Source organism: Schistocerca nitens, chromosome 4 (genome assembly GCF_023898315.1).
Source record: "Schistocerca nitens isolate TAMUIC-IGC-003100 chromosome 4, iqSchNite1.1, whole genome shotgun sequence".
Classification (NCBI taxonomy): domain Eukaryota; kingdom Metazoa; phylum Arthropoda; class Insecta; order Orthoptera; family Acrididae; genus Schistocerca; species Schistocerca nitens.
Genome location: NC_064617.1, coordinates 338,130,496 through 338,152,782, shown reverse-complemented (window position 1 = coordinate 338,152,782; position 22,287 = coordinate 338,130,496). Strand labels below are relative to the sequence as shown.

The 22,287-nt window shown below is 37.5% G+C and overlaps 1 protein-coding gene across 1 annotated transcript; it reads left to right on the top strand.

Moving 5' to 3' along the window:
* Positions 1-2,425: 2,425 nt before the first annotated feature.
* On the top strand, positions 2,426-13,146 carry LOC126251350 (DNA/RNA-binding protein KIN17). The gene is made up of 2 exons (XM_049951721.1): positions 2,426-2,709; positions 11,719-13,146. Exon 2 carries the CDS (start codon positions 11,767-11,769, stop codon positions 12,967-12,969), a length of 1,203 nt encoding a protein of 400 aa, XP_049807678.1. The 5' UTR covers positions 2,426-2,709; positions 11,719-11,766; the 3' UTR covers positions 12,970-13,146.
* The last annotated feature ends 9,141 nt before the right edge of the window (positions 13,147-22,287 follow it).

Genomic DNA, 22,287 nt, shown 5'->3' with positions numbered 1-22,287 from the left:
CTTACGACTTATCTTAGAAGAAAGATTAAGAAAAGGCAAACCTACGTTTCTACCATTTGTAGACTTAGAGAAAGCTTTTGACAACGTTAACTGGAATACTCTCTTTCAAATTCTGAAGGTGGCAGGGGTAAAATACAGGGAGCGAAAGGCTATTTACAATTTGTACAGAAACCAGATGGCAGTTATAAGAGTCGAGGGGCATGAAAGGGAAGCAGTGGTTGGGAAAGGAGTGAGACAGGGTTGTAGCCTCTCCCCGATGTTATTCAATCTGTATATTGAGCAAGCAGTAAAGGAAACAAAAGAAAAATTCGGAGTAGGTATTAAAATTCATGGAGAAGAAGTAAAAACTTTGAGGTTCGCTGATGACATTGTAATTCTGTCAGAGACAGCAAAGGACTTGGAAGAGCAGTTGAACGGAATGGACAGTGTCTTGAAAGGAGGATATAAGATGAACATCAACAAAAGCAAAACGAGGATAATAGAATGTAGTCAAATTAAATCGGGTGATGCTGAGGGGATTAGATTAGGAAATGAGACACTTAAAGTAGTAAAGGAGTTTTACTATCTAGGGAGTAAAATAACTGATGATGGTCGAAGTAGAGAGGATATAAAATGTAGACTGGCAATGGCAAGGAAATCGTTTCTGAAGAAGAGAAATTTTTTAACATCGAGTATAGATTTAAGTGTCAGGAAGTCGTTTCTGAAAGTATTTGTATGGAGTGTAGCCATGTATGGAAGTGAAACATGGACGATAAATAGTTTGGACAAGAAGAGAATAGAAGCTTTCGAAATGTGGTGGTACAGAAGAATGCTGAAGATAAGGTGGGTAGATCACGTAACTAATAAGGAGGTATTGAATAGGATTGGGGAGAAGAGAAGTTTGTGGCACAACTTGACTAGAAGAAGGGATCGGTTGGTAGGACATGTTTTGAGGCATCAAGGGATCACAAATTTAGCATTGGAGGGCAGCGTGGAGGGTAAAAATCGTAGAGGGAGACCAAGAGATCAATACACTAAGCAGATTCAGAAGGATGTAGGTTGCAGTAGGTACTGGGAGATGAAGAAGCTTGCACAGGATAGAGTAGCATGGAGAGCTGCATCAAACCAGTCTCAGGACTGAAGACCACACCAACAACAACAACAATTATTGTCTTCTGTGTTTGTATGTGTATATCTCCTACATCGAAATACCGAAAAACTTGGACTACATTTTTCTTGTTGTTCCACATTTCAGCAGTTTACCATACAAACCTTATCAAGATCTTCCATTATGAAGGTTGCTTTGGCCATTACTAAACGATATCATTGCTAGTTCCTTAATGTCGATACTAGATTACGAATTTTTTAATCATGGGTGGTATCTCATAACGTCATTTTCATCGTGCTGTGCTGTGGCTAGTGAAGTGACGTTGTGCTGACGTTCCATCTAATGTGAACACACTACAGTTTGATGAAGATGTCCCCTTCCATCCCATTCCATTGACGTCTAGTGTGAACCAGCCTTTACCTTAGTCAATCTTCTTCATGGCTTTCGCATGTAGTTTGGACTTGCAGGTCATCAACCATCGCTATGCTTCGATGGGGAGAACTTATTTGCACTCTTCACCACGTCGTGATCAGTTTGTAATTTGCGATTATCTGATGGATACATTGATAATTTTATGTTTTAATTGGCCTCCACCGTTCGTCTCTGATTTTATAAATCAAATTGTGGGGTATGTGTAGTAGCTTAGTAAAAGCTGAACACTAGTTTTTATATATATCACTATTGAATACATTATAGCCGGTCTTCTTTGTGTACTGAATCTTGTCAAAGTTTAATGACAAATCACTTGCCTTGAAAGGGATATCATATTTACTAATATTTCGTGATATACTTCTCTGGTTCTACACTTCTGTTGTCAATAGAAAGGATAGAATTTAAATATTTTGATTGTATTATGTTGTATTTTATTAATCCAGGTAATCATAATATTGTACAGTTTCCACATATGATATTGGACAAGTCTGTATACATTTTACAAGTAATTTTTAAAACTATATTGTTACAGTTTTAATTGTTTCATGAAAGTTTGTTCAATATTACATTGTGCTTTCACTTGTTCATACTCGAATGAAACATGCACCATGCTCAGGCCTAAGTGATCAATTATTAAGAATTAGTTAACATTTATTACCTTTTTTTAAAAAAACCCTTTACTGTGTAAAAGCTTTACTCCAAAAAAATTTTTTTAAATTTACATGTAGATGCTCTTGATATTGCAATCGAAAACAGTATTTGCCGTGAAGCAAATAAGTGGCAATGCTTGTTTTCTTTTGGCATTAGGCAGCGGTCGAAATATTACAAAAACTCAAACGCCGGTGGTGAAAGCATGCATTGAATGCTTGTGCAATTTTCGAATTCTTGAGGAAGCATAGGTGAATCGATTTTCTTTGACGAAGATAATCCGTGAAATTGCCTTCGACCCATAGATATGGTCGAAGCCTCGAAGGAAATGGCCCATTTGCGACGTTTTGGGGAAGTTGTGGGATCTTTTCATGTTGACATTCACAATTTTATGTAACCTGTGGTGTGCGGGAAGTAGTGTTGGTGTGTGTTCGTGTGACGTACTTGACATATTTATTTTCTCTCCTATTTAGTATGTGCGATGTCCTCTGCATTGCTACGTAAAAGCCTTCGTTTGTTTGAAGACGATTTGACAGAAAAAGGTGATTATTGATTAAATTATTGTTCTAATCAATTGATATAGCAAAATTCTACTCTGCATGTTTTGTTTTCCTTATTGATTTAAAGAACAAGCTGTCTTGTGTTCTGCAGGGAAATTTCTACCTAGCGTCGTTAAGCATAACTTTACTTGTGTGCTTCTCCTTCACCTAGGGATTCGGAAAAAAAAAAAACCCTTAAGGTCGCGAATACACCCTTTTCAGAACGTATCCGAAAATGTTTGTTTCGTTCCCACCCTTTTACCGTGCAAATCGTGTAGTTTGGGCCAGCTATGTCCTGGTCTGCATACCTGTCTATTCTTATATTAATGCTAAGGTATTCGAAAACGGCACATGCAATATGTTGTCTTCTCATATTATTCAGTTCAGGACTAACCAAAGACTTGTTTACAAACTTGGAAGTCACCAACTCATCAGTATTTGCACCAAACTATTTTTCTGTCTGCTCAACACAGTCTGTTTTCAGTCTGCCTCAGTGTATGTAAATGCAAAGATATTTGTAGGCCTAGTTTATTCACCGAACTGTGTTTTTTCCCATTCTTTGACAGATTTCCTCCTAAAATCGAGAATTTTATTCATTTTAGTATCTGTATTATATTTATCCATATGTCTCACTATGCTACCATTTGCTGTTTACAGCTTAGTTAAACTTCCACAAGTGCCCATAGGATTTGTGCAAATTTCTGAGAAGATTGTTGTTGTAACAGCCAATCTTCCAAAGAGTAACAAACCACGTGATTTAGAATTAACTACTGTGTGCCAAGTTTCGAAAGCAAAGGATTGTTGAAGTCGTTACAGTTTGTATCACCACTAATGCACTGTGTGTCAGGGTAGATTTTTCTGGAGAGTAGCCATTTATGAAGCACTATTAATACCTAATGGCTCATTATGTAGTATCACAGTATATTGGAAACTGTTATCATTAGACCATAAGGTAACTACAATATCCCACAGAGAAAGACTCCTTAGAATTAATTAATTAATTGTACTTAGGCTGGGCAACATCTAGAAACTTAGCTGCAAGTGTGTGTATCAGCTGCTTTTCAATTGGAAAAGATGAAGTGCATCCATCAGCGCCACAACACCATGAAGAACTTTGCCACGAGACAACCAATGTACCTGCAAGAGCAGTAAAAGTGAATCAGGAGTGGAATGTCCTCAGCAGAATGGGAAAACAGCCGACTGTTTAAAGCTCATGCTTTCACCAAATTTACAACACTGACTGCATCATTCAACTCTTCATTGACTTCCAGTTGTACTACCTTAGAAGCAAATACTTCCCTGTGTATCGGCAGGAGAAACAGCACACACTCTTGTCATGAATCCTGTTTTAGTACCAGTAGTTACTGTCACCTAATCGGTACATACACCAACTCTCCACATCACCAAGCAACCATGCTTATAGCCAGGTAGTTCCAGCCACGAGCAGGGAACTTCTTCCAGGCTCCTTAGCCTACCCATCGGTTTCTTCAATAAATTCCCAAGCCTTGGGGACTTAGAGGTTCCCAACACCCTTTTTTGGGTGTCTTTATGCCTTACATGACAAAGTACATGCTGCAGTGATTTAAACTGTGACCAGTTTTGTAATGATTGCATCTGGAATATCATACTTCTGACTCAGTTATGTTGTAAAAGGCATGGGTATATTTTTGATAATATGCAGGTTAGGGATGCAACAAGTATCTTTTTCAACTATTGGTACTATTTATTGGTGCATCATTCTGAAGCTGTTCGGCAGAGTCAAATGAAATGGATGAGAAAAAAATAGTAAAACTATTATTTCGATTCACTATAATTCTTAATACATTTATCCCGCTGTGAGACAAGATGGTCAGTGCCTTTATGGAAAAATGTTTGTGGTTGCCTATGGAATCATAATTGTACCCAGGCGTTCATCTCTGAAGCAAATCGACAACCACAAATGTCTTTCTTCGAGGCCTGCCCATATGTTACCGAGGTTGTGTCGACTACACTGCAGAAGTTTCGTTGGGAAGTCCTGTCACATCCTCCATGCAGTAATGATCTTTTCCAATGCAATTTCCATATTTTTGGAGCCCTAAAGAGTGACATTCATGGCCGTTGATTTGATTCAGACGAAGAGGTGAATGTCTGGGTGCAATGCCGGTTTTGTAGGCAGCAACAAACATTTTTCCATGAAAACATCAACTTTTTGTCTTACAGTGGGATAAGTGTATTAACACTTATAGTGATTACTTTTGAAATAATGAACAGTTTACTTTTTTTCCTGTCCTCCTAGATTTCATTTGACTGTCCCTTATAAAAACATTGACAGCACTGCATCTGTTCTTATAGGCCTATGTGAATACAACATGCTACTATGATTGCAGTGTTGAAATTCCTTGTTCTGGCAATCATCAAATGTTTGTGGTTATGGACAAAGCAAGCAGAACAGTGGCAATACTTTTTGTATCTGTATATTTTTGTGAACATATGTTGTGGTGAGATACTGATGTGTAGATCGAGGTGTAGTTTAGTTTGGTAGATTACAGTTTAGTTGTGAGTTGGCGAAGCAGTATTGAACAGTTCAATTAATTCAAATGAGCCGTGTAGAATTATTTTTTTATTTTAATAAATTTGTGTGTTCCAAGTATGTACAAACGTAAGAAAACTGGATGCCAAGTGTAACCAAATGAGGTATGCATTTGTTAATACACTGGCCACAGAACTGGGAGGATGGAGGCCTATGCTCTGTCCAGCCTCCTGATTGAGGCTTTTTCAAATCACTTCAGGCAAATGCTCTTATGGCTCCTTCAGAAAACCATAGCCAAAATCTTGTCCTGTCCTGTCCTGTCCTCTCCTTACTGTGCAGATTTTGCATGACTGGTTGGGGGGGGGGGGGGAATCCACTCAAATTTACACCATCATTTCAGAGGTGATGGCATAGTTTGGTGAAATTTTTATGCTGGGTGGCAGACACATCTCTAAAAATATGCCATTTTCTGGATGTTTGTCACATTTTGTTTGTCAATCCACAAGATTTACCAAAAAGACCTATTCAATCTCCGACTGGATCATGCCTTAAGGTGTCACTAATTATGCAAAAAACTTCCACTTTAACTTTCTCATTTTTGATGAAACAAAGGGATGCATAGTAGCCATTATGTCCCTTCTCAGAAACCTTACTTTTTCTTGTGTATATTAATGACCATTTATCAATAACATTAGCAGATGCCAATGGTATAAAAACTGTCGTAAATAGGAAATAGAGTATAGATGTAGACTGAGTTGCTGATGACTTCTACATGAAAACATTAGGTTATTTAAAATTGTGAGAAATTTTGTCTTGACAAAATTTATTGATGGATCAAGGAGCCACTTGGGGCAAAAATAGTTGATATGAAACTTATAGAATGCACACAGTTGTCTTGCCAAGAGGTGCTGCTTTACCACAATTACCCAAACTTGACCAAAAGTTTGTCATCCTTCACTTAAGACACACTCCTACTTAAAAAGTATTAAAATTTGTGGAAATACTGAAGCGTCCGATCCCGTCCGTCTGCTTTGACCCATGACGTCACAAATATGGCGGAAACAAAAACAAACACACACACTTTCCACAAGAAGCCTAATGACACTATCGGGACAAGCGTGGGAAATGGGGTGTTTTGGGTGGGGGGCAAACTAAATATAAACAAATTTAGACGCCTTGCGTAGCTACAACGTGTAAGTGAAGACAGCCATGCATGAATACCCACCCACCTCCCCAGGGGTCGTAACCCCTGCAACCCATAGAAGATAAAGATGCTTCAGTAGCTGATTAGTGTTTTTTGTCTTTTTTAAAAAAAAATCTCACGGGATAGAATGAACAGATCAGAAAGATAAATATAATAAACTAAAACAGAAATTGTAGGAAACAGATAATTAAAATAAGTAATAAGTGTTTTTAAATAAAAAAAAAAAAATCTCATGACATAAGATAAAACAGAACTGGAGACAGCCACAGTCAACCAAACTCAGCGCCGTCATGACGTCACACACGACAACAATCCTGTTTTAGTACCAGTAGTTACTGTCACCTAATCGGTACATACACCAACTCTCCACATCACCAAGCAACCATGCTTATAGCCAGGTAGTTCCAGCCACGAGCAGGGAACTTCTTCCAGGCTCCTTAGCCTACCCATCGGTTTCTTCAATAAATTCCCAAGCCTTGGGGACTTAGAGGTTCCCAACACCCTTTTTTGGGTGTCTTTATGCCTTACATGACAAAGTACATGCTGCAGTGATTTAAACTGTGACCAGCCGATGCGTGGGATCGGACGCTTCTGTCGACCCAAATTTGTGAGCTAGACTTTTTTGTATCTTGTTTCGCTTGGTTAACAAAGCTGCATCCACATTTTGAATAAAATCTGAGATAGTCAAGTGGGGAACATCTGCAAAACTAGACCACGACTCGAAATCACCTACATACCAAAATAAATGTTTCTCCTTATAGTAAGCTTATGTGCAGCTGTTGTTCAAAACAGAGTTTATTTTAACTAATCATATATGTATTCATGGCTCATACACTCTTTTGCTATGCTATTGTGTTTGCATTTTTATTTTACCCTTCACATTTGGGTCAGCCCATGTCAGTTCAACCAGGGGCTCCAGCTCATAGTCTCAGATTTGACTGAAATTCAGTACACTAATTCTACCATGTGTGGAACAGTCATGTACAAAGTATTAGTTTCCCCTGCCAATTAGTTCTAGAGTTATGACTTGTGAAAGAAGGTGGCGTGACCCGGAAATTGCAACCCACATCTGGCAATCTATCTTCAGACCCAACTTCAGGTCTTAATAACTTTGGAACTATTCCACATAGTCCTGTGAAATTTTTACAACCCAGTAACATCCATTTAGAGTCACACTCAATGAATCAAAACACCAACAACATATTTCTGAGGGAAAATAAAAAGTTCCAACATGTGATTTAATAAATGTAATACGTTAAAAGGTACTATAGTAGGTGCCCTCTATGCCAAATATAATTCACTCAAAAAGGGTATAAATTTTTTTGTGGTAAGCTTAATGTGGCCTAAACACAAACAGAACTCATCATGCCCATATCAGTCACAAAAACTGAGTTACATGCACACAAAAATTTGAAAAATTACCTGAAAAACATGGATTTTCTAAGTGTGGTAGCACAAAAGGGACAAGTGGTATCCAAGCCAAATTTCACACACTGCATAAGTAGACCATAATGATATATATCTCAAAATTTCAGCATGTTATTGCAAGACAGTTGTGTACAATGGAAGTTGACAGAGGTATTTGGTGATGTGGCCATTGTACCACAACACAATTTTGTAAAAACATATCGTAAACTGTTCTGGCTCTTCTTATCCTCTCCCACAACTGTTTAATCACTAAGCAACAACATACAGACAGATTAACACAACTTATCATTAATGTTTAGTGCACCTTAACAGCTAAAAACCAGTCGATTGTGCTTCGAACAGAAGTTCTCCCACGCTTTAGCTACTGTACTCTGTACATTGAGCAGCAAATTGTACTATCTTCCTGACACTGGTAGGAACTGGAACTGTCATAAGAATATGTTCAAAAGGAATCCAACACCTGTCTGCCAAATCTGGCCAATGAAATGATCTTGCTGGTCCTGCTGGTGCCATGAAGTTCACAAATACATCACCTTCTGCTTCACAGCACTCTGCAACACATCCTAAGTACCATTTATCATCCTAAACAGCAATAACATAGCAACCTGGTTGTATGTTGCTGCTTTTGCTTCTGAATCCTGAGACACACACACTGTGAAGACACATGTTGTGCATGAACCTATAGTTATAACCGGACAGTCTGCTCATCTGCACATTGTCAGAGTCGTCTTGAGAGAAGTGATGAGGGCTTCTTGTACCTGCAACAGTTTTAACGTGTTCTAGTCTGCTTTTTAGCAACTCTTTGACTGATTTCACCTCATCTTTCGAAACATAGAATGAATTGAAGAGGTGTTAGAATGTGACCTTCTGTAGGGTGCTGGAGACTAGCTCGTGATGCTATGCGCTTAATGGTGGCACCAATACCATCACATACATTTTTACCATGACTTGATGCGAAAAAATTCCATTCTGCATGAATCTGAAAATCATGGTAATGCATGCATAAATTTTTGAGATTTTTACAGTTTTTGTACTGACTAGCTGCCCCATCACTGAAGTATTTCACAAAATGTATGTGAGCAGCTTGTTTTTCACATATACCATGACAGTGCAAATGTGGGCATGAACTGCAATGGCATCATGAATTAAACAGTCACTAAAAATGCACAGGTATGACAGACACATCACCTGATTCACCTTTATAGTAAATCGCAAATGGCTGGAGATTTGCTTGACTGTTGTCCCAATGATATCCTTGGATGGCATCTTGAACTATAAATTCATAATTTTCAGAAAAGTTATTCTTACAAAACTGGAGAAAAGCTAATTGTGCTGTTGCTGTGAAGCTCTGTGTGGTCAGTTTGTCTGGTTTTTGACAACACATTTCAACAAAATCTTCCTGTACTTTGCTTTGTTTCAAGGCTTGTGCGATCCATGTGTGTCCATTGTTTATAAGAAACAAGTTCACCATACAGTTTGTTATTCATGTGTTCTGCAAGATTTGCTTTACCAGGACACCTGTGTATCATGCACTGGTAGGAGCTGATGTCACACACTAGCAGCTTCATTGCACCTTTGTAATCCAGACCAGAATCCTTTATAGCAGCAAACATCAGCTTAGCATTTTGATGGTTCTCACATACACAAACATTGTGTGTGCCCCTTGCACTTACAGGCACAACCCATTTTGGCCGAAGATTGAAAAACGATGATAAACCTACTTTAGTATTGGGATACTTTTCCTTGAATCCTACATATAGTTCTGATATGTTGCATAGCAACAGTCTTTTTTGCATCTGTACACGTACATTTCCCATTTTCACCGTTACCTAGTGTTTTTTCAGGCATTATTCGGCTGTAGTCATTTTCATAAAACTTCGACACTAGCTCCTTTATTTCAGATATCAATTGCTTACCCTGAGCCTGCTGAAGTTGTGGAAGCACTCCTTGGGTTGCTTTTATTTTCCTAGCTTCCTTTTCCACGTATGTAGAAACATTGAATTCCTTTGCAGTGTAGTCAATACACCAGCTAGAAGGTGCAAGGGTAAGAATAGCCACTTTTTTTCTGGCATGTGGATATGACACATTTTTCTTTCAAATCCATGCACAATTTTGTCCAAATCAGAGCACTTCTGGCATGATTTCTGTTCCTTTGGAGCACATAGTTCTTCCTCTTCCACCATTAGTGTGTCAGCTATTTTGTGTTTTAATTCAATTTCAGCTTCTTGTAGTTTTCTTCAACCATAGCTGGACCTGTCTCTTTTCCCAACTTTGTTTGTCTTCATGGGAGACAAACCAAGAGCAGTCACTGAAGTATTTAATTGCTCATATGCTGTGGTTGTAGGTGGCTGATACTCTTCGTCACTGTCATGTAAATTACCAGAATATTCTCCATTTTTTTAGCAGTGTAACACACCTGGAACATAACTTTTGTCCTGGTTTCATGTTAAGTCCCATGCACTGATTCACTTTCAATACTGATTTTATATCAATTTCTCTGAGGCTGCACTTCACTGTCTTCTTATGAATCCGAAATGGATCAAAACAACTTCTTTGTAGGAAAGAATACTTATCCAGAAACACTTTCATATGATAATAACAAACACTAAAGTTTCCTGGAACTGTACTACTTCTGCCCACAGGGTTTATCCCGGATCTCCATAGCAACATATCTTGGTCCGATTCATCCAGATCATACAGTACAAAAGGAATGCCACATTTTGTTCATTATGTTGTTTTATGACATTCAGATGCTTGTGCTCTACTGATACCGCAATTGTTTGAACAAAAGCACCACTAGTACACTCTTCTGTCTCCAAACTGACTTTCCACAACAGTACTGACCAGTCTGAACTAGAATCTTAAAAACATGAGTAACCTGTAATTGTTGCTTGTTTCCTTTGTTGTTCCTGCCTAACAATGACTCATTCTGTCCCTGAAAACTAATATTGTTTAACTTTCTGTTGCTGGTGGTTCCCAACAATTGCTGTAGCTTTATCTGAAACAAGCTTTTTGCATCATCACTATTACTTGCTAAATCGTGTTAAAAGAAACTCTGTCAGCTTTTATTGTACACAAATGCCTTGCAATAACAAGTTGAAATTTTGCCACATACTATATTATGGTCTACTTATGCAGTGTTTGAAATTTGGCTTGGATATCACTTGCCCCTTTTGTGCTACCACACTTAGAAAATCCATGTTTTTCAGGTAATTTTTCAAGTTTTTGTATTTTCGTGTGCATGTAACTCAGTTTGTGTGACTGATATGGGCATGATGAGTTCTGTGTGTGTTTAGGCCACATCAAGCTTACAACAAAAAATTTATACCCCGTTTTGAGAGAATTATATTTGGCATAGAGGGCACCTACAATATGTATCTTTAAACATATTACATTTTTTTAATCACATTTTGGAATTTTTTATTTTCCCTCAGAAATATGTCGTTGGTGTTTTGATTCATAGCGTGTTCTCTAAGTGAATGTTGGAAAAGTTTCACTGGACTGTGTGGAATAGTTCCAATGTTATTAAGACCTGAAGTTGGGTCTGAATATAGACTGCCAGATGCAGGTTGCAATTTCTGGGTCAAGCCACCTTCTTTCACAAGCCATAATTCTGGAACTAATTGGCGGGGGAGCTTAAAATTTTCTACATGAGTGTTCCACACTTGGTAGCATTGGTGTGCTAAATTTCAGCCAAATCTGAGACTATCAGCTGGAACATTTTCTCAAATTGGTTGAATTGACATAGAATGACCCATTTACTCTTTAGTTGTGAGTGAGAAATGTTTGTTCAGAATTTTATTTACTGTGTAAATTTCCTTTTCTTATATCATTATACATGAAGAAAAGTGAATCTAACTTTCCTTTACAGTTACCATTTATCTTCAGTCATCCATCGTGTGACACATTGGATTAGACAATGGGAAAACATGAAGTTGGCACACCTAAATACATTGCCAATAAAATTAAGGCAAAAGGCTTACAGAAGCTCCGCTGGTACTGTCAGATGTGTCAGAAGCAGTGCAGAGACGAGAATGGTTTCAAGTGTCACATGATGTCAGAGTCTCACCAGCGACAGCTGCTGCTTTTTGCTGACAATGCTGACAAATACATTGATGAATTTTCAAAAGAGTTCTGTGATGGTTACTTAGAATTACTGAAACGACAGTTTGGAACAAAGCGTGTTCATGCAAATCGTGTGTACCAGGACTACATTTCCGAACGTCATCATCTTCACATGAACTCTACTCAGTGGGAAACACTTACAGATTTTGTGAAGTGGTTAGGGCGTGAAGGCAAATGTGTTGTGGATGAAACTGAGAAAGGTTGGTATGTGCAGTATATTGATAGAGACCCAGAAACTATTGCCCTGCAAGAAGCAATGATGAAAAAGGAAAAAATGGATAAAGATGATCAAGAAAAAATGATGGAATTTTTGCAGAAGCAAATTGAAAGAGGAAGAGACTGTTCAAAGCCAGTATCCAGTACCTATACAGAATTTGTCCGACAAAATGAGGAAGAGAAATTGAAATTAAATCTAAACCTGATTAACTTGAAGAAGAAAGATGATGTTAAAACTGAATTTAAAATGCCACTTTTACCAGGAAACATCGCAGGGTCTGAACAAAGTAAAAAGAGATGTCTTAATGATACTGCTAGTGAATCTGAGAAGAAAAAGGTAATGAAAGAAAAAGCCAAAGCATCTGCATTGGATGCTATCATTAATGAAGAGGAGGCAAAAAAGGAAAAGCTCAACCGGAAGGATTATTGGTTGACGAAAGACATTGTAGTCAAAATTATTACAAAATCTCTAGGTGACAAATATTACAAGAAAAAGGGAGTAATTGTAGAAGTTATTGACAAGTATGTAGCTGTTGTTTCTGTGTTTGAAACAGGGCACAAGCTTAAATTAGACCAAGCACATTTAGAAACTGTTATTCCTGCTGTTGGTCGTAAAGTGAAAGTTGTGAATGGTGCATATAGAGGTTGTGAGGCAATTTTGAAACATCTTGACGAGAAAAAATTTTGTGTTAGTGTTGAAGTGGCATCTGGTCCATTGAAAGGTCGAATTGTGGAGGGAGTTCAGTATGAAGATATAAGCAAAATTCATGTACCATCTTAACCTAACCCACATATTACTCTGTGACCATAATGTAAGCTGTCATAATTGTCTGTAGAAATGATATATTTTTTTCTATGTTGATGTATAAAACATTATTTTGCATATAATTTAGGAAATGAAAACACTGATTGTATCAGACAGAAGAGAAATATATCTTTATTCACCATTGAAAATTAATTGTTGTTTGTGTTCATTCTGTGTTATTACCTTTTTTTTACATAATTCCATAGGACTTGTTACTTGTATGTTTTCATTCAGGAAAGAAGAAACGAAAAACAGATCAAAGAAAAAATGAACACACAGAACAGAAAGGAATAACAAGATGGAAAACTAATAAGAAAAATAATCCAAAACAAAAAGGTAGTGATTTTGGTTTATTTTATGTTTGTAGTATTTATTCCCTCTCATTACCACTTTATTTTTACTCACTCATATGAATGAATTTTGTGTTCTGTCTGTTGAATAGTGTGGAAAAAGTGAATATTTGTGCAATGTCATTTTTTTCTGTACATTTAAATGACTATTAGTGTGTTGGTATATAGGTTTCATTTTTATATCTTTATGCCTTAATATTTACATTTTTATGTTGAACATTGTGTATGCAGTTTTGTAATATACCTCTGGAAAAAAATCTCAAGAATTTCTGACCTGATGTTGATCCTGTTCCATATTATTATTGGCTATTAGCAGATGTCTGTCTGCTGGCTTCATTTCAGACCTTACACATTAACTCAGTTTAGCTAAATATATAATCTAACTACTTTACTCACTGTGTTAATGTTTTGATTTTCTGTGCTATCTTTCTAATGTAACCAGTTCTCTCTTCTAAGACTTGAATTCAACAAAGTGGTTCATGAAGTTGACTTTTGTGAAAGACAGAATTTGATCTTGCTGGCAAAAGATAAAGTGGTGTGAGTGGAAAATGACTGGGAAGGCTACTGAAACGAGTAGAGTACCAAGAGTTTTTTCTGTGTGAAATAAATATTGGAGCACCGCAAAGTCTGAAAGTGGACACAGTGAAAGACTATTGCCATTCTGCGTGCTTTGAATAAGAAATACTAAGGGTATGGCTAGCAGTGATAAAGGAAAACAGCTGTAATGATGAACGTGATGTGGGTAGCAATTGCCTGTACTGCCCAGAGCCCCTGTCATTTTCTCTCCAGAAAACCTTTGGTCTTCAGTATTCAATTTCCTCGGTCTTGTAGTAGAGTCCAGAGCAGAAATGGAGACAAGTGCTTTGCATCTTGTGCATGGAGACAGAGAATACAATATTACTTAATTTATTTTCATTCTTTGTAATCCAAGTCTTACATCTGCACGAGATTTACCATATATATCATACGATGTTTCATGATCTCAGTAATACGGATGCAGACCCACATGGCAGTATTGTCAATAGATGCCCATGTTAAATACTTTCCGTGTTAAAACTTTCACCTTTGAAATTTAATAATCAGTTTTCTTTTCAGGCAAGGTATATATTGATCAATTACATTTTGAGAGTTCAGCCACATAAGTAGAGGTTATGTGGCTACACTCCCAAAATTTAATGAATCAGTTATTGTGATACAAAAACATGAAGGTGCGCATCAATTTTTGCAATGTTTACATTTTCCTATGTGTAAAAAAAAGTTTATAAGCTTAAGATATAAAAAAAAATTTGTTCTGCAATGTGCTTACTATACATTTTACTCTATGATTTGTATATTTGCATAAGCACTTACATAGAAATAATACATTTGATCAAGAACAATGCATCCATGAATAAAACTTTCTCACTTTTCATCTTCTCAGTTCTCTAGAATCCTTGAGCTTTCAGCATCTATAACCAGTATCACTGTTGAGGTACAACTACTTACTACTAGCATTCATTTTGTGTCCTCCTTATGTAGGCTAATGATGGCAGCCTCAGGAACTCTTAAGAGATGTTTGAGTGATATGTGTGTTCAGGGACAAGTGTCGAGCAACTAGGGAAGTTTCACTCCAGTGACATCGGAGTATGAAGGTTTAGCATTACTGAAAATATCAACTGTTTGTGAATACAACATGTAACTTTGATGTATGAATTCCTGCTCTGATGAGAACTAAGATATTAGAGGAACTGGTGCATCTTAATTTCAAGGAAATTTGACTATTTTATATCAGCTAATATTTCAGTTTATAGCCTTCTTCTGTGTTAATGTTCTTTCTGTGTGTTCCTTTGAAGACTACTTCTTGAGTCTCTTACCATAATATGTTTGGTAATGTCATTCACAGCATTCTTGTTCTAAGTTTTTTCTAAGCTTTCTCACCTTCCACTAAACTTTCTTGTAGTTAATTCTGTGTGAAAAATGTACTAAACTTTATCTTTTTGAGATGTCTACCACTTCATCTACTTCAAACAACTTTAAACACTATCATTTAGTAGGATATTGTGCACTTTCTTTATTTTCACCTTGTGTTTCCGTGTTGGGAGATTTGAATTGGCTTCAGTAGAAGCAAATTGCATATAGATTCACCTGCCCACTGGTTAACTGTTGAAAATCGAAGAGCAAGCACCTTACAAACCTTGCAACGGGTGGTGAGCACATGCTAGTCAATTCACTGTGTCCGTTGATCACCCCGACCATGTAATTAACTAAAAGCAGGGGGTTCACAATGATGTTTGCAGCTCTGATACTTCTGATACTGTAGGTTGACTGATATGGCTTTCAGTGCCATTAGCAACTAGTTTATTGTTAAACTGACTCATAAGATCACTTTGCTAAGGCCATAACTTTACAAAAATGTTGCAAACTAAAGACCACGCTTGTCTTGTACTCTGAAGACCTAGTCTTCTTTTCTTGTGGATTCAGCTTCACTCTTGTACTTCATCTTCTATCTTTGCCGTCTTTCTTGCCCCTAGTTGTTTCTCTGTCTTTTTTCTTAATTTTACTAAATCTTGAGGTTAATTCGTGTATTTTTGTTACACGTGCCCATTTTTTCTAGTTTGTCCTGGCCATACTTTTGTCACCTACCAAGGGTAATGAACAACAATAATTCTGGCCAGGTGTTACCGATATGATCATCACCTGCAACAGGTGGTGAGCACATACTAATCAATTCACTGTGTCCATCAACTAAGCAATTAGTTAATAGAAGTAGCTTAGCGATGATATTCATGCCTCTGATACTGTATGTTGACCGATTTGGTCTTTCATTTCCCTTAGCAGATAGTTTATCCTTAAACTCACTCATTAGATAACTCTGCTAAGGCTGTAACTTGGCAAATATGTTGTAACCTAGTACATCAGTACTGAATGGGTCAGTATTACCATCGCCACTCCGAAGAAGTTATTTATTCTAAGAGATCCTTTTTTAATAGGACTAGCAGACACTAATTACAGAACTACCATGGATAAATTTCATCATAATCTCAAACTTTAATAGATTTTTCATAGCTCAAAATGCAGTTATTGCTGTCCATTGCTAAGACAGCCAGTGATATTGGTGCATACAACTAACCAGTCATGAATGCAATTGTGTACATCATATCTCAGAACTAGCTTCACATGAATGTCAAAAATGTGCCATCTTTCCACTTCAGAAAACAGAGATCACTTAGAGAGAATGTAACTGCCTTTTAAAATTGATCTTAAATACCAGTACTGCTTCCAAAACCCCAGTCAAATTCATGCCAATTAATTAGTCACTTTTCTGGAGATTTTTGAATACAAAAATATTCTACTTCCTTTTACTCAGTCCCTCAACTAACAATTCTTCTTCTTCTTCTCAGTAAAATGATCTTAATTACATTATGTTAGACACTAAGCACAAATACTTATGAAGCAAATAATTTCTCAAAACAGATTTTAAATTTTCATAAATAGCATCTTCTGTGCAGTTTTATTGGTCTTCTTAATACATTTTCGCATCATTAACATTGTAACAGTAACACCGATTGCTTGAATGTATTAGTTTCAGCTTAATGCAGTGAAGGCAATCATAACGCAGCTAGCTGACACAGATTTGAAATCATACAAAATTTTCATTTTTCGTTTAGAATACATATCAACATCATTTTAATAATGATCAAAGGCTGCTGTCCCTGTGACAATGTCTGCTAGCTTGGCATGGCCGCCAGCTTGGTGCATACTGGTAACAAGCTGCCATTGACATTACAGCTTCGGTGTAGCAATTCTGTCACTGTTGCTCCAGGATATTGGAAACCATGTAACAGAATGAACAACAATGCACAATACACACTGTTTTTAACATAAACCATACACATTACAAATATATTTATTTTTCATATCATGACTAATACAACTTAACTGTACGCTGAACTGTGGCACTGGAGGAAGGAAGTGCTGAAAACCAGGATGTGCTATATTCTGTCATGAATATGAGCACATCCTTCATCAAACTTTTAATCAATTTCCATTGACACTATTGACCAGGACAGTGATTTTCATGACACATATAACATCTCTCTCTCTCTCTCACACACACACACACACACACACACACACACACACACACACAAACTATTGCAAAAACTATTTTGGGGATTAAATCAACACTTGTCCTATACGATTGCACATGTATGCCATTATAAGAAAAAACATAACATTTGAAAATATCTTTGTCACATCTGCACCAGGCTTGTCCTCATGTGTATATAATTGACAGCTGAAATTGTTTTGGTGTTTCTGCTTTCATATTTTAGAAGATAAAATAGTATTAGTTACCTGTAGTAGTATAAGGAATGAACACCTAATATCGAATACTAAGATCACATTGAACATAATACAAAGTCAGATTTTTTATTTAGTCATGATTGTTATACGACACTGACTTAAACCATTATAATAATTCATTTTGTCATTATATTTTCAGGTGTTGTAAATCTGGAAGAAATCCGTAAAGAACTAAAGCTGAAAAAGAACTTCACAGAAGAAAACTTGAAACGTTTGCAAATTTTACGTTACGGACAAATAGACCAAGCCATCGCAAATAAGGTATAGCTAAAAAAAGTGTTACAGAAACCTGATTGTAAAGTTCGTCTTGTTAAAATGATTGAAATACAGGTCACAGCTTTTATAGAAAAGAACATTTTAATATACAGGGTCCATCACAGGAATTAGTTGGTTTTAAATAAGATTTACTTAGTTTTGCTTTAAAATATTTTTATTTATAACAGTATGTAGTATACATTGAAAACTTATGTTGAAGTGCATGTCACTCAGATGTCAGCCATTTATACGTATGAGTTATTGTAGCCACTCTTGAAAACTCCAAGTAGTGCCAGTTAACATGTAACATGGAATACGAATGATTTCCTCTGGATTACCATCTTCAAGAAAGTGTGGCTTGTTAACATATACTTGGGACTTGACTGTACCTCCAGCCTCAAAACAAGGCTCACAACTTAGATCAGAGATGGGGGGGGGGGGGGGGGAGGCCAGTGAAGATGGCCATATCTGGAGGTAAGGTTAACTGGAAACTGATCTCATAAGACAGCCATTGAATTACGAGCTGTGTATGGAGTTGTACCATCATGAAACCATACTCGCCTCATTGCCCATCAAAAAACTACAGTCCACTAATACTCTACTCCCCAACTGCACATGGTACTTTTAGTTTCGAGCTTAGCCACAGCCTGGGGGATGTTTCCAGAATGAGATTTTCACTCTGCAGCGGAGTGTGCGCTGATATGAAACTTCCTGGCAGATAAAAACTGTGTGCCCGACCGAGACTCGAACTCCCAGGCTGTGGCTAAGCCATGTCTCCGCTATATCCTTTCTTTCAGGAGTGCTAGTTCTGCAAGGTTCGCAGGAGAGCTTCTGTAAAGTTTGGAAGGTAGGAGACGAGATACTGGCAGAAGTAAAGCTGTGAGTACCGGGCGTGAGTCGTGCTTCGGTAGCTCAGATGGTAGAGCACTTGCCCGCGAAAGGCAAAGGTCCCGAGTTCGAGTCTCGGTTGGGCACACAGTTTTAATCTGCCAGGAAGTTTCATCTAAAGTTTTGTTTGTTATTAATTCCATTTAAATGAAAATAGGCTTCGTCACGTGAAGAAAAATCATGTTTTCATTATTATTATTCATGATTTTGCAAATGACATGACACACTTCATTATTACCTTCAGTATGTTGCTAACATACTTGAATTTTGTTTGGGCAACAATTAAACTCAGTGTTGAATTGGTGACACTGTTCATTTGTTAATCCCTAGACTCGCAGCACACGTCAACTAGCAGCTTAGGGCCTTGTATTGCAGACAACCTAACTTGCTCAGTGTTTTAAAGTTTATGGGCTGTGTTGACAAGTAAGTGGTCCTTTATCATTAGGGGCTAGGTGTGTTGAAGTTTTTGACCCTTCTCTGTGCCTGGATCAGAATAACTAAATGATTGACACACTGAAGGATCAATGTTGTCGGTTAGCTGTTAGATGCACATGCAGTATGGCAGCAACAGCTTTTCATTTCGATACTGAATTATTTCATATGTTTTCCTTTAATCTGCAGTACTGAGTTCACCTTGCAGGATCATTGTAGCCTTATCACTTTGCTGCTCACTTTCACTATTAGCTATGAACATTCTTTTGCATATTATGAAGAAGAATCAGTACAAGAAAGAAAACATTTGATTAAAACGAATGGCAGTAGAAACATTAGCAACCTTAATTTTCATCTGCAGTGCGATATGGCAATGACGAATGAAACAGAAGGCAAGTAAACCGCATTCTTTGGTTGTTTGTTGCTGTGGTTGCTCTTTTGTAAACAACTAGCTGTCGATCAGTTTGTTTTTCTCATCTTTGTATAAATGGCATTGCAGTCTGGAACAGTTCAGTGGATAAAAATATTAAAATGGATGCAAAAGTTATGTTGTGTGTTCGTTACAGACTCATTGTTTATGAAAAAGCATTGAAGAGCAAACATACAATGCTCTATGTTCCCTGATGTCACAACAGCTAAACTTCACTCTAATGGACAAATCAAGGCCACCATCCAGTGTGAGGCCAACCACTCAACTCTACTACCCAGTACAAAAATGATATTTCCTTTATGAATTCTGTATATTCTAAGCCTAACTGCACTACATTTATTCCATTCCCTAGTGTTACCATTCGCCTGCACTTCAAGGCAAACTGATTTGCATAATGAAGGGATCAGTAAACTAAAAGTGTTTCAATTTTACGCCATATTCCTCTTACAGCTGAATTTTGTTGTATCAATATTTGAATGTAGGCTCTACTCAGATGGTAGAAAGACTTGAACCACAATGTGGAACTCATTTTGTAGAATAAACGTTAAGTACTTTGAGGAATTATCTTCAAGGGACACTGAACATCTTTCTACAGTTTTAAAGCTTCTTAAATTTATGTTATTACTTATGTTATCTTAAGTTATGTAACTGTATTTACTTTATTTTACTTGATAAGAGTACATTTCATTGTTAGTGCAACATTTAAAATGTTCCATTCCTATCTCATTTGTCTGTGTTATTTTTTGCAAAATTCAGAGTTTATTTCTGCCAAAATATGAGATATTTCATAGAAACCACGATTTCATGTTATTTTACTAAAAACCACCGATTTCATGTTATTTTAGTAAAAACCACAAATTTCTTATAATTTTGTGCCTTATCATCTTCGTAAAATTTTCATGTCTCTAATTGTTGGAAATAGCTACCCAACATAAAAACTTTGAAACAATTGAAGAAATCCTAACTCCTGATCTAGAGATCTTAAGCCAATACTTTAAATTGAGATTGCAGCCTAACTCAAATAAAAAATAAATTCTGTTTCTATCTGTCCAGTAGACTGCCATACACAGTCTGTGATCTCTTCCCTTAGGAAAACAAACTTTGTCGTAACAGGCATCAACAATACCTTGTGATCATGTTAGCAAGGCATTTTCTTTCAAGGAGCTATTCATGCTAACATCTGTGTAGTTCTCAAGCAGAAATAACATCCTTCATAAGCTCTGTGGGTTTAGTTGGGCAATTGTCAGCAGACGCTCATTGGATTGGCATTTTCAATAGTAGAGGACTGTGTAGCTCTCTTGCTTAATAGTCCATATGTCAAAAAGATAGATGTGCTATTAATTATGCCATGTGCATTATAAGTGGGTCGGTATGATCTGCTCTCACATACTGGCTACCTATCTTCAGTCACATCCCACTTCCTGACATCAGATGTAAATATGTACTACTGTGTGAATATCAGAAAATCGTTGATAACGCTGACCTCCCAATATTGAATAATGTATTCCCTGTGGAGTGAAAAAAATGAAAGATCAAGACTTCTCACTTTTATCATAGCCAGGAATCTTGCTGTAAATGACACTCTGCTGGTGACAAAACTGTCCTCCACAATGCCTGACACTCTCTTTGGTGAGTTCGTACCTGGCTACCAAGGACCCACAGCCTTTGCAGCACTTTTCCCTTCCATGCTGCATGTGTATCCTCTTGCTATTCTTTTTTCCCTTCCTTAGGAAACATGTCTGGGGTATTTTTGGGAATATGTCCTGATTTTTCAATATCCTAACATCAGGACAGTCACTCCATTGTTTTTCATTCTTTTTTTTTTTTTCTCTCTTTCTGCATTCCTCTTCTCCTATCCTTCCTCTGCTTGAGGGTTTGAGGTTCCTCTTCTTCTTTTTCCTCCCTGAACGCTCCTGAAAGCCGGCCCACACGTCGGATGCATAACAAGCAACTGGGTAACATGTAAGTCCCAGCCCCAGGTCGATAGGTAGGCTTCGCACATACCCCCTGGTACAAGCCAGCCCAGGGAGAGCTGTTACCTTCCCAAATTACTGATTGGACCCTCTGTCAGGAGTTTGGGAAGTGTGACCTGAGGTGTGAACAATCACCTAAGGCGGCTGAGCCTCCCTCTGATGGGCAAGTTCGCAGCTCGTGCTCTAGTGGCTGGCGTTGCTGCTTCTAGATCAAGGGGTCACGGGTTTGATTCCTGACCAGGTTGGGGACTGTGTGTTTGTACTGTAATCATCATTTCATCATCATCCTTATTTGTGACAGTGGCAAGACTGAACTGTGTAAAAATTGGGACTTTGTACGGGTGCTGATGACACCACAATTAAGTGCCCCACAAACCGATCATCATGATCATCATGATCATCATGATCATCATCATCATGATCATCATGATCATCATGATCATCATGATCATCATCATGATCATCATCATCATCTGAGGGGGACCCTCAGTAGGAAGGAGTGCATCATTGGAGATGCTGGCGGTCAAGGGGGATCTTCTCACAATGAGCGAGTCATTTTTTTTCTCAGTCAACATGTACTGAATGTAAACGGTATAAGGCACCCTATTCAAAGACCCTCCCA

Coding starts and splice junctions, on each gene's coding strand:
- LOC126251350 (XM_049951721.1), top strand. CDS start 11,767: ATGGGAAAACATGAAGTTGGCACACCTAAATACATTGCCAATAAAATT.